Source organism: Pogona vitticeps, chromosome 1 (genome assembly GCF_051106095.1).
Source record: "Pogona vitticeps strain Pit_001003342236 chromosome 1, PviZW2.1, whole genome shotgun sequence".
NCBI lineage: Eukaryota > Metazoa > Chordata > Lepidosauria > Squamata > Agamidae > Pogona > Pogona vitticeps.
This window is the reverse complement of record NC_135783.1, coordinates 64740249-64752731: the sequence shown is the minus strand read 5'-3', so window position 1 is coordinate 64752731 and position 12483 is coordinate 64740249. Positions and strand designations below refer to the sequence as shown.

At 40.5% G+C, this 12483-nt stretch overlaps 1 protein-coding gene across 3 annotated transcripts in view; it reads right to left on the bottom strand.

The window, feature by feature from the left end:
* The window catches only part of RPS6KA2 (ribosomal protein S6 kinase A2), a 279999-nt gene that overhangs the window by 56608 nt on the left and 210908 nt on the right, over nucleotides 1–12483 (bottom strand). For all 3 annotated transcript variants that reach the window (XM_072994259.2, XM_072994268.2, XM_020808570.3), the window contains 3 exons: nucleotides 11435–11541; nucleotides 7830–7867; nucleotides 6775–6917 (listed from right to left, as the gene is read on the bottom strand). In XM_072994259.2, coding sequence (XP_072850360.2) covers nucleotides 6775–6917; nucleotides 7830–7867; nucleotides 11435–11541 — 288 coding nt within the window. The remainder of the gene's footprint in view (nucleotides 1–6774; nucleotides 6918–7829; nucleotides 7868–11434; nucleotides 11542–12483) is intronic.

The window sequence follows — 12483 nt, the reverse complement described above, 5'->3', positions numbered from 1 at the left end:
AGATATGCTGCCCACAAAAAGTTTCAAACTATATTCTTAAAAGATAGTGATTTTTCTCTATATATATCCCCATTATCAGATAAAGTAGGGAGTAAATCTGCTTAAAATATGAATATATAGCATAGTTATTGGTTCACTGTCAGCTCTGCCTAAGCTCTGCTGCTTGTTTATTGATGCTAAAAGAACTTCATAATGAGGTACCAGACACCTTAAATGAGCTTGGTAAATATTGTACTCATTGCCAAAGGACTCTTGGAAAACAGAATGAATAACAGGATTATGCCCATAAAAATTAAATAAATAAATAAACAACATATAAAACTGAGAGTTAAATATATAGCATTTTCATTTCCACTTTTTAGTACTTCCCTCCTATGTCGAGATAATAAATGATGGTTGTGGTTCATTTAGCATGGTACAGAGTTCTGCCTGATACTCTCTAAGGTCAGTTTGGTACTAAACTATACATTGATATTTTTCTAAAGGTCATTTAACTCTGCAGTTGGAGGCTAAGGACAGTGAAGTGATTAGCACATCCATCAGGAGTCAGGCAGGAGGAAGGAAGACGAGTAAAATTTCTGCGTGGAAAAAAACAACAGGAAGGAAGACTGGAGCATGCAAAGGACACAGCACCCTGGAAGCGCTAGGTCAGAACACAATGACACTTCAAGCAGGTGTTTCATAGACTGCGTAAGAGAGAAGGGTGGGGGAGCATGCTTCCAGCATTAACGGGAACATATGCTTAAGCCTCAAGGTCACTAAAATATCGGCACAGAAATAGAACAAGGAAGTGCTAATGATCCAAACAAATTTGAAATCTTCAGGTAAGCGGTGCATTTTTTTAAGATCAGCTATAAGCACACAAAATATGCAAGCTCTCTAGAACGTTTCACTAGGCTGGATGGTAAAAAAAAAAGTGGGGAGAGGGGGACATGGCATCCCAAACATTTGCCTAGCTGTTTCAAGCCACTGGGACCTGCAATTAAATTCAGGCCAAGATATGAAGTAGGGCATGTTGAATCAGACGGTCAAGCCACTATCACAAGAGTGGGGGAGCTGAAGAGGCTGAAGCTGTTGTTGCCACTTAAGACTGCTAAGGGCCTTGCCAACTTGGTTTAGTATTTTGAAGGCTCTGCATGTGCGGCTGATTCTTCTATGCTATATGCATACCCAACCCAGTTGAGGCAGATCTCTTGGATTTGTGTCTAAACTTAAATTCAAAAGGACACTTGAACTTTACAATTCTATACACAACTTTTGTATTGGTGCTGTTGCCAAGGCCCTGGGTGCACAAACCGTAGCATTTTGTTGTCATAAGTGTTCATGTTGTCTGTTATATAACTGTGAATAAGAAGAGATTCAGTTTGTAAAACTTTATTTATGAGGTTTAACAATGGAAAATTAAGTAAAAAATAGCCCTTGAGAATTTTAAAGTGTTACACGTAGACTTGTGTATGTGGTCTAAAATGAACTCTCATTCTATTTCCCACAGCCTTAGATATAGAAATAAGGGCTGGCCCCACCAAGAGGCATAGTGAGCCAGCCACCTCGGGAAGCAACTGATTGGAGGGGCTGCCACATTTTACACCTCCTACATCAGCTTACTGTTTTCACACGTGGCAGAGGCTACTGTCCTCTCTTTGCCAGCACTGAAGTTAAAGACAACTGCCAGTCTTGTCAGATTCTGTACATTAATTGTGGGTGGTGGAAGTATACAATCTTGTCCTTTGCCTCAGACAGCAAAATATATTGGGTCAATTCTGACAGACAACATATTTTGCTATTCCTGCAGTTGGTCTAGAGTTCCAAATACAAATACAGTCACATTTTAGGGGCTGGGGCTTGTAGCAGGCTGTTCTTTAACATCGTCATCTCTTAACTTGTCTTTGGCGTTATCCATTTGTACCTGCATAGTCTACTGTTAGAGGATCTGTCAAATCCAAATTTCCTCAAAGTTCAAGCAGAGTTACTGAAATCCATGAGGCTTAGGTTAATCATAACTAACTGAAGTCTCACTAATTTCAAAGGTTCAAATCAAAGCAGGGCAGTTTTTTTTTCCCTTTGAGGTCACTGCCCTGTGTTTTTTTTTCCCCAGAATATCTAACTGCCATTTCATAATTCACAGGAGACCCAAGTGAAGATTACTTAATGTCCCTGTCTCTTAACCTTCCTTTTTGCACTAAATTAGCTGGCTTTCTCGTCTCCTAGCAACAGCACGTTATAGATTATGAACCTGCGCTTCCTTAATGAATTGTAGCTACAGTAAAAGCAGAAATGGTTTCTCTTCTCCTACATCAGGTATTAAAGAAGTATGAGAGCACAAAGATTTGGAAGTGTGGACAACCTCAGTTTAAGAGGGCACAGTGGGAAAACTCAAAAACTGTTGAGTCCGAGGAGAAGAATTCTGAAGAAAACTAGAAGAGAGGATGTCGGGGCCGGATGAATCCCTCGTTTGATTGGCAATAGAACTGAAAGTAGAAATTATAAGTTTATACAGCTAGAAAGAAAAAGAGATTTGACAGGAGAAATCCGGCAAGAATTCTCACTAGGATAATGATATTGAAGGAAATCCCTTAAAAGACCCCCCCACATGAAACCTTCCTGCATCCTAAATTAAGTACAGGAGAAGAAAGATACACCGGTCAGTAATACCAGGAAGACATTGGTATGGTTTCTCCTGTGTATGTTGCTAGTAACCTTTCTTCCGAGATAAAGCTCCACAATATTTTTACAGGTACCAAATGACACCTCTCGAGCTCCTGCATCCAGCATTCCTGGCTGTGAGGTGCTGTGTGAACTGCATGCCTGTCCCAAGCTAGTTTGCCTCTGCTAGTGGTGTGTGAGCTAGGGCTTCACATTATGACAAAGCTGGTGAAAAATGCCAGAAGAGGTGTTTTGTCAAGTCCTAGTATCTGGTTCAGTTTCTTGAATCAGATGTTTTTGCACATGGGATATTAAAATCCCCAGGAGAAAAGTTTTTGAGCTGCTAATACGTCTAGGGCAATATACTTTTTCTTAGAACATCAAGTCTAAAAATGGCTCAGCTCCTGACACTTTTTCGAAGACAACTGAGGCACTGACTCAGCTTAAGAAATTATCCATTAAACGGCATCCAAAAAAGCAACACTTCCATATATCTGTCAGATAAGCACATTGTCCTCAACTACCCATTTAGGTTCTGACTACTTTCTTGAACTGGCCTTTGAACTCCTCTTGACACGAATCACCACATGGGACACAAAAAGTGATCTTTTCCAAATACTTGATATAGAATTTAATTTACTTATTTTATTAGTTTAACTCTTCAAAGAAAAGATTTACCTAGGCATTGTACAATACACTTTAAAATATCATTGATTAGGCATCCTTCAGTCTCTAGAGACTATGGTAATGTGCTCTGTATGGAGGACTTGGAACAGCATCTAGTGTGGCTGAGAAGGCCAATTCGAGAGTGACAATCCCTTCCACAGTGAAGACAAATACAATCTGTTCCCTGTCCAGCTCCCAACTGATTTTGCTGGTTTCAGGACTGCCTCTTTGCCTCGACCTGCTGGACAAGGGTTTGGTCAAAATGGGAGAGGCCATGCTGCACCACCTGCCTCCAGGTTAAATGCTCAGATGTCAGTTTCCCATCTGTTGAGGCCCATTCCTAAAGCCTTCAGATCCCACTTTCATATCCTTGTATGCACTAATTCTCCATACAGGAGATCTTTTGGAATCCGACCATCAGCCATTCTCACAACATGCCCAAGCCAATGTAGACATAGTTGTTTCAGTAAAGTATACATGCTAAAAATTCCAGCTTGTTCTAGGACTACTCTATTTGGAACTTTGTCCTGCCAGGTGATACCAAAAATGCGTCGGAGACTAAGCATTTGTAACGTGTTCAGCTTCCTCTCTTGCTGTGCACAAAGGGTCCAGGACTCACTGCAGTACAGGAGTGTGCTCAGGACACAGGCTCTATAGACCTGGATCTTGGTATATGCTGTCACCTTCTTTGACCTCAGCTGAGAGGTCAAAGAGGACTAACAAGAACAGTTTGCCTTCATCAGCTCCCTCAAAAGGTCATCTTGCAGGGCAACCAATGCTGTCTCTGTGCCATGATGGATGACCTGAAGATGTACGCAAACATACAGAAAGAGGTGCTTTGTAAAGTCCAGCATCCCAAGCCATGTAGAACTTTATAGTCAACACTACCAACTGTGTCCCGAACTGAATCTGAAATCAATGCAGGCAAAGGAAGGTTGGTGTAATATGATCATACGGCCTGGTCTCCCAAAGACCTCTTGTGGCTATATTTTGCTGGTTTCATGACATTCTTCAATAACAGCCACAGGTATGCTTTACAGTAATCCAAATAGGAAGTCACTAAAACTTTGATCATTGAAGCCAGGGCATCTCTACCCAAATAGCACTGGAGCTGGGTAAAAGGTACTGTGGGCCACTTACAGTAGTCCTCCAAAGGCAGTGATGGAGCCACAAACATCACCAAGTTACATACCCAAATTTCCCTTAGTGAGCTGTTTCTTATGCTGCGCTTTGCCATCTCAACACTTCTGCATGTCACTCCTGTGTCTAAAATCATCAGAAACAGAATTAAAAATGTAATGAACCACCCCAGCCTTGCCTTACCTACCAATAAACTCTTATTGTTTATTGTTGTTGTTTAGTCATTTAGTCGTGTCCGACTCTTCGTGACCCCATGGACCAGAGCATGCCAGGCCCTCCTGTCTTCCGCTGCCTCTTGGAGTTCGGTCAAATTCATGTTGGTAGCTTTGATGACACTGTCCAACCATCTCGTCCTCTGTCCTCCTCTTCTCCTCCTGCCTTCACACTTTCCCAACACCAGGGTCTTTTCCAGGGACTCTTTTCTTCTCATGAGATGTCCAAAGTATTGGAGCCTCAGCTTCAGGATCTGTCCTTCCAGTGAGCACCCAGGGTTGATTTCCTTCAGAATGGATAGGTTTGTTCTCCTCGTGGTCCAGGGGACTCTCAAGAGTCTCCTCCAGCACCACAATTCAAAAGCAGAAATTCTTCGGTGGCCAGCCTTCTTTATAGTCCACCTTATTGTTGATATTATCCCCCAAATGGTTCTGCACTGTCCTTTATCTGGGACTTCTGGAAATTGTCATCCAAAAAAAAGTAACTTCCCAAGTTCAGGGGAGGGGTAAAATTAATCATGCCAATGTAACACAGTTCAACAGAACATAATTAATCATTCAAACAACAGAGAGCCAGAGAAATAATAATGCCAGAGAGCAGACAGGGACAACAACATATCCCTTTTACAATGCCCTCACAAATTAAACATTTATAGGCTAGTTGTAAAGAGTTGTGATGCCTATGTCATCAAGGAAACTGCCCTTCCCCTTCCAGATATATCATGTAATTTGAAGTCACTTTAGTTTATTTTCCTATAATAAATTATTGGAATCTGCTATAATTCCCTTCTGCTATCCTTCCACTTTCATAGCCTCTACAAAGTGACACTGCAAGAGCCTCGTGGCTCAGTGGTTAAATTGCTGTACTGCAGCTAAAACTGTGCTCATGACCTGGGATTCAATCCCAGGTAGCCAGATCAAGGTTGACTCAGCCTTCTATCCTTCCGAGGTCGGTAAAATGAGCACCCAGCTCGTGGGGGGGGGGAATGTATAGCCTGCATAATTAACTTGTAAACCACCCAGAGAGTGCTTGAAGCGCTATAGGGCAGTATATAAGCAGCACGCTTTGCTTTTGCATTAATGTGTTTTGTTTAACACCTAGCTCACTGCTGCTACTAAACACACACATACAAATGTCAATGGCTGGGTAGTATCAATAATAATAGAAACAGCAGCAATATGAAAAGAATGAAGATGTTTACCTCTTTCAGCAGGGCCAGCCCTGTCATTAGACACAGTGAGGTAACCACTTCAGGGAACAAATTTTGAGTATCGCAAAAGAAGAGCAAATGGTTAGCTACTTACTTTGCTATTACTGCATTTTTTGTAGCTGGAGTAGGGTGGTTATGGATTTTCTGCCTTGTTGTGACAAAAAAAAATTGGGTATGGACAATTTGCCACTTAACCTGGGTGGATATGGAGTATTGTTTGCTACTCACTTTCAGTCTTAGGCTAGCCCTGCCTTTGAAGAAAATGCAGGTATTTTTGTTTGGTACACTGTCTCAGAAGATGCAGAGAGTCTGATTAATAGTCTTGGAGATCACGTTGTGTTCTAACCTTTTCCACATTTTAAGAAGACATAGGAGATGCATTAGCCCCATATTTCATAAATACAACACAACATATGGCCCTGAATTCTTGCAGTCAATTTTCACTTTACATTCTGCACTCAAGAGCAAACACCAGAGTAAAAATTACGTGTGCATCTTATCAAGTTTAGAAACTGTGAAAATGTTATGCCCTTGAATCCATGTGCATCAAGGAAACAGAACAAAACATGAGTCCAGAAGAAAGGAAAGTATTAAGTACAGAAGGATCCTACCTCTTCCTTTCCACATTATTCTGAATTTTCATTACAGAGTAACAGTATACCTCTCTGAACACAAGCAGAACTCAGTACATATTTCTAACATAGTTCCTCCCATTGCTTTGGCATGAGAGTATGATATAAAATATGATAATCCATCAGCCCAAAGTAGTCAATTCCAAACCGCCCAGAGTAGACTATGTCTAGATGGGTGGCATATAAATGCAATAAATAAATAAATAAATAAATAAATAAATAAATAAATAAATAAATAAATAAATAAAATAAACCATAATTCTCAATTACCATTAGAACACCAAAGGACCACCAGTCTGCACTCTGCGTGTGCCCTCGCCGGTTGACCACCTCTGGGGCCATATACTCTATCGTCCCACAGAACGAATAAGCTCTCTTGTCATGGTCAATGGCTTCCTTGCTTAAGCCAAAATCTAAATAAAGAGACACAAAACTGAGTATTTGATATAAGGAAAATTACATTCACTTTTTGCCTAATGAAGTGCAAAAAGTTAGGAAACTAACAGTGCAATCCAAAGCAAGTCTACTCAGAAGCAGCAATAGGCACATTTGACCAGTTTGCTCTCTTCAAGGTTCTTTATCTTCCCCCACCCCCCTTTCCTCATTGAAAAATTCTGGTTGCATTCTGGTTTTGAGCACATTTTCTTACACAGCTGAAATCCAACAATATATGGTGACCCAAGTCTGGGAGCCCCTGACATAAACACATACTATATAGCTCTTTCTGTTTTTCATTTCTGTTACCGGTAGACATTGTGGGAGGGGGACTCCAGATTGGAAATACAGTACATGAGGAGGTGAGATTTAACAAAGACAACCTTTCCCACATCTCTCACTGAGTTTAAGAACAGCCATTTTCAACAGGGGCCATATAGACCCCAGGGGGAGGCCTGGCACATTTGAAGGGGGGGCACAGTGTGGAAGCAATTCTTCACACCCACCTTATAAGGTTTATTAGGCAATCCTGATTTGACCTCTATTACTTTTGTACTGTGTTTATGTCCACAGACAAAAAAAAAAGAGTTGGGAATAGTTTGGTTTAGAGGAAAAGCACTACATGTTAATTAATTACAATGCCCCAGAATGATATTTATTTGGAAATATTGTTGGCAATGTGGAGGGTGGCTAGATCCATTTGGTCAGTACTACTAGGAGTGTAAGTAAAACATTGAAGAGTTCCCTGTGGAGACCTGTTGAGTCCTACCAGAGCAGGGGGCCCTGGCAAATGCCCAAGGACGCCAGGTGCTGACCTAGGTCCTGCCGTCAGGAAGATGTGATGGGCAGAGTATAATAGAGACTAACTGCAGAAGGCAGGTGCTACATACCTGTAATCTTAATGTGTCCTTCTTCATCTAGAAGAATGCTAGAGGACGATAAAAAGAGAAGCTTAGTGCAAATGCAAAATGTGTTGAACAAAAGCAGGGGATGTACAATTGGCACAAAGGATGTTAAGCTAATTCAATGTGAAGAAAACCATTCTCTTCATTTTCAACTCCTCTTTCTATCACTTGGGGTCCATTTTTCACACATTCATTCTAAATCCCCAGCAAAGAGGGGAACAACAAAACCCGTGTGTAATTCTCCTACTCCAAAGTTATTATTGTTATTATAAAGAATCAAGTCTTTGAAAAGCTGCAATAGTAACTATCACTCTCATATTGTTTTATTTTGCAGCAACATAACTTGAAAGGAAATGATCTTCTGTAGAACATTGTAGGCTGAGAACAGACTGCTACAGAGTATAATTATATGAATAATGAATACTGACAGTTGTCACTACTATTATTCAACAATTATTATCATCCCCCACCCATAGCCTTCCTGCCAAAGCTTGCTTATATGAATCACAGTTCTACTCCACTAATAATTGTAGAATCTTTGCTTCTCAGCAACACTTCATTTGAGCAACAATACAATTCTATAATCCCCCTTGTCTGTATCTAACTCGGACAAAAAGGAAAACAGCACACCATCTTCTGTGCAGAAGAGAAACCAAATCTACATTGCCATTTGTTTTAATGCCCCGAATAGCCCTTTAAATCATGTCAAAGACAAAGGGGGATTGCAGCTGAGGATATTACCTTCCAAATGGTAAACAGCATCTCCTGGAAAGTGAAATGTATTTACCAGAAAGTCTGCTTGTGAAAATAGAGGGAAAAGCTGGAGTATCCATGAGTCTGGATGGGTAAGGATAATACTGAGCTTTTCAGTTGTGGGGAAATATGAGGTTCATAGTTTATACCTAGCCCAACATGATTTCCTTCTAGGACATTTCCCCCCTGGAATGAATGGCTGTAGTAGTTCCTGGACGGAGAATTTGTTTTTCTGCATAGGCTGGATCTCCAGGAACAGATGGAGAAGGGAAGGTAGCTGACACATGAGCAGCTTTTTTTCTTTTCTTTTTTTAAGTGCCTTTGTTACATCGTTGTTGTAGGTTTTTCGGGCTGTTTGTCCGTGTTCTGAAGGTTTTTCTTCCTAACGTTTCACTAGTCTCTGTGACCAGCATCTTCAGAGGACAAGAGTTAGAACTCTTCTGAACGCAGACAAAGTTCCCACTCCTGTCCTCTGAAGATGCCGGCCACAGAGACTGGTGAACTGTTACGAAGAACAACCTCCAGAACACGGACAAACAGCCTGAAAAACCTACAACAACCATTGGATCCTGGCCATGAAAGCCTTCAAGAATATGCCTTTCTTACAGTTTACGTTAATCACACACCACATCTCTCTCCCAAAAGTAGCTCACCTCACTGTTGTTCTATACTAGAGAGACAGTGCTCAGGCTGTTAGGATGAGCAGCTTTCTGGCTGGTAGGCAGCTCTCATGCCCTGAGCTGAGAAAAGTTCCCTTTCTGGACTACATCTTCTAACATCCCCCAACTAGCATGGACACTGGTCATGCTGGCTGAAAGATTCCGAGAGACCTAATCCAAAGGAATAATTTTTCCAAGTTTTGCTCTTGCCCAGCTCTTTAAGAAAGCAAAGTAACATTCACTACTGCCTTCTGATTCTTTTCTTAAGTGTTAGGCTTAACACTTGAGGCTTTTCTTCATGCTCTTATTTCTGTGGTCATGGCAAGACTTACTTAGTCAATGAGGACAATTATTAGTCATTATTGAATCTGGAGTGCCTCAAGCCAGGACTGTGGTACTTCTACAGAATCTAGAGTTAAGGCTACAATTGCCAAGAGTCCATAGCTGTAGCTAGGCCCCAGTTCCTGTGCTGACCATCCCCTTGGGGAGCCAGGGGTTCACCTGTTCAGAGAGGTGTGTGGCAACTGGTGAGACACTTGTAAGTTAATGGTACACTGAATATGGGTCATGTGGGCATGGGGTACACTGTGCTGTTTATCATTAGTTACAAGGAATAGCCAGAAGAAACATACATGTCTCTTGCACAACTCCATATCATCTGCAAGGGAATAATGTTTTGTCATTTATGAATATATCAGTTTAAATGCTGGGAATCTCATGCTTTCAGACAAGGAAGCATGGATATTTGCATGTCTACATAATGGGAAGTATCTTCAAGAGCTCCTTAGAACAAAGCTCCCTTAGCTCCAGTCTTCTACCTGATATGACATCTTTAATACCTAGACTCATAAGCAGAAGCATTATAAGAAGTTCAATCACTTTCACTCCACCATTGACCTGAGCTTAGAGCAATCTATAAAATATAATCTATAATGACATACACACAACCTTATACTGCAAACCTACTAATTGCCAGACATATTTTTGTGCTTTCAGCTTCCACTAAGAACTCGCCACAGAATCTACCACCAAGTTCTTTGAAATAATCACATCTGTTCGGACATTTCAGACAGAGATTCGAACCAGGCATTTCTCAGAATGAACGAACTATCTGACAAAACAAATCAACAAGGCCAAACTGGCCTACCCTGGGTGATGGTCCTCTAATTTCTCACAGACAGTCCCTCAACCTAAAACTGCCACCTTCAAGGGATAAAACGGGCTGCAACCAGACCTTTCAGCAAACACAGATGCCAACTGTGCCATATCTATCATGGCAGTACTATTACCACGTCCTAATCTTGTAATCCACAAGATTGGAGGTTCATTCATGCAATTTCCCATTCTAATTGTGGCATCATTCACTACCAATGATCTTCTGTGTAGGGCAAACAGGCCAGTCTCGAGACAGAAAAAGAAATGTCTACCAATCTGGTATCAGAAATGGCAAATTTGAAAACCAGGGGGCAGCAACTCTGGATGACCTTAAAGCAGCCATCTTAGAAAAGAGGAACTTTTATAGGTTATAGCATGATAACTGCTGAATTGTTTACAAAATTCAGTTCCCTCACTTGCAGGTTGAGTAGGAATAGAGGTTTCCTTATGCATTGTATGCATAAATAAAGCAAAGCAAAGTGTGCTGCTTCTATACCACCCCATAGTGCTTCAAGCACTCTCCGGGCGGTTTACAAGTTAATTAGGCAGGCTACACATTGCCCCCCCCCCCAGCAAGCTGGGTACTCATTTTACCGACCTCAGAAGGATAGAAGGCAGAGTCAACCTTGAACCGGCTACCTGGGATTGAACCCCAGGTCATGAGCACAGTTTTGGCTGCGGTATTCTACTATTGCAATAATGGCCTTTTTAAAATGAATGGCTACTTTCAATAACATAGCACAGATTGCATTTTCTACATTTTATTTTCCCTGATCTCACTGTTAATCAAATTCCTGCAATTAATGACAACATTTCCCGTAACTCATGACAATAACTTAGGAATTTGAAAAACAGACTACAGTTTATGGCTCTAGACCATAAACTGAAGACCATAAACTGAAGGCCCCACAAGATTTTTGGTTAGTTATATGGAAAAAGGAATCAGGCTTGTAAGAGTATTTTTGATCAAAGAAAATAAACTTTATTTTAAATCTTCAAACATTCATTTTTAGATTAACTTACTTTTCTGGTTTCAAATCCCTGTAAATAATACCAAGTACATGGAGATGATCTAAAGCCAAGGCCAGCTCAGCTAAGTAAAACTTTACATCTTCTTCTGTAAACATTACCTAGAAGAAACAGAAAACCAGAGTATTTAATGGACAAGAGCAGATTTATCTACATAGGTTTTTCCATTAGAAAAAGTAGCAGAACACTGGTCCAAGAAATACAATGAACAGTGGATTGTGAACAAAGCAAAGAAAAGATTTACAACTTTTTTTTAACCAGCTTCAGAGCTGGGACCTAGATTCAATTAAATCCATTCAAAGGAACATTCATCATATATATCAGATAAGGGGTTCTTCTGTCTTATTTCTTACACACACAAAAATCTAGTCCATCTATAAATCCAGTGAATGTTCTTTCCTTTCTAAAACTTATAAAATAAGTTCATGGAAAGCATTTTACTTCTTTCCCTCAAATGTGCAGTCATTCTTTGCCATACAAAAAACATTTGTTAATTCTGACATGATGTGAAAAACAGCTCATAAAAAACTCCAAGTAATACAATGATTCAAAAGACAGTATAAAATTCTTTCTCTAAAGGATATTGTTTTGTTTTTAAATTTAGGACACACTTAATTGGGGAATCATAGAATAATTGAGTTAGAAGGTGCCTATAAGGTCATTGAGTCTAATCCTCTGCTCAATGCAGGAATCCAAATAAAAGTAGATCTGGTAAATTGTCATCTCATTTTCTCTTGAATGCCTCCAGCTTTGGAGAGCTCACCACCTTCCAAAGTAACCGAGTCCATTGTTGTAGTACCCTAACAGGATGTTTTTCCCCATTTTCAACCAAAATATGGCTTTCTGTAACTTGAGAGCATTGTTATGTGTCCTGAGTTCTGGGATGATGAAGAACAGATCCTGCCGCTCTTCTGTATAATAGTCTTTCAACTGCAATCAAACCTCATCTCCGTCTTCTTTTCTCAAGGCTAAACATGTCCAGTCCTTTCATTTTTTCCTACTACACTTGTTATGCCCTCCCAACATGATCTGTGGAGTAAATT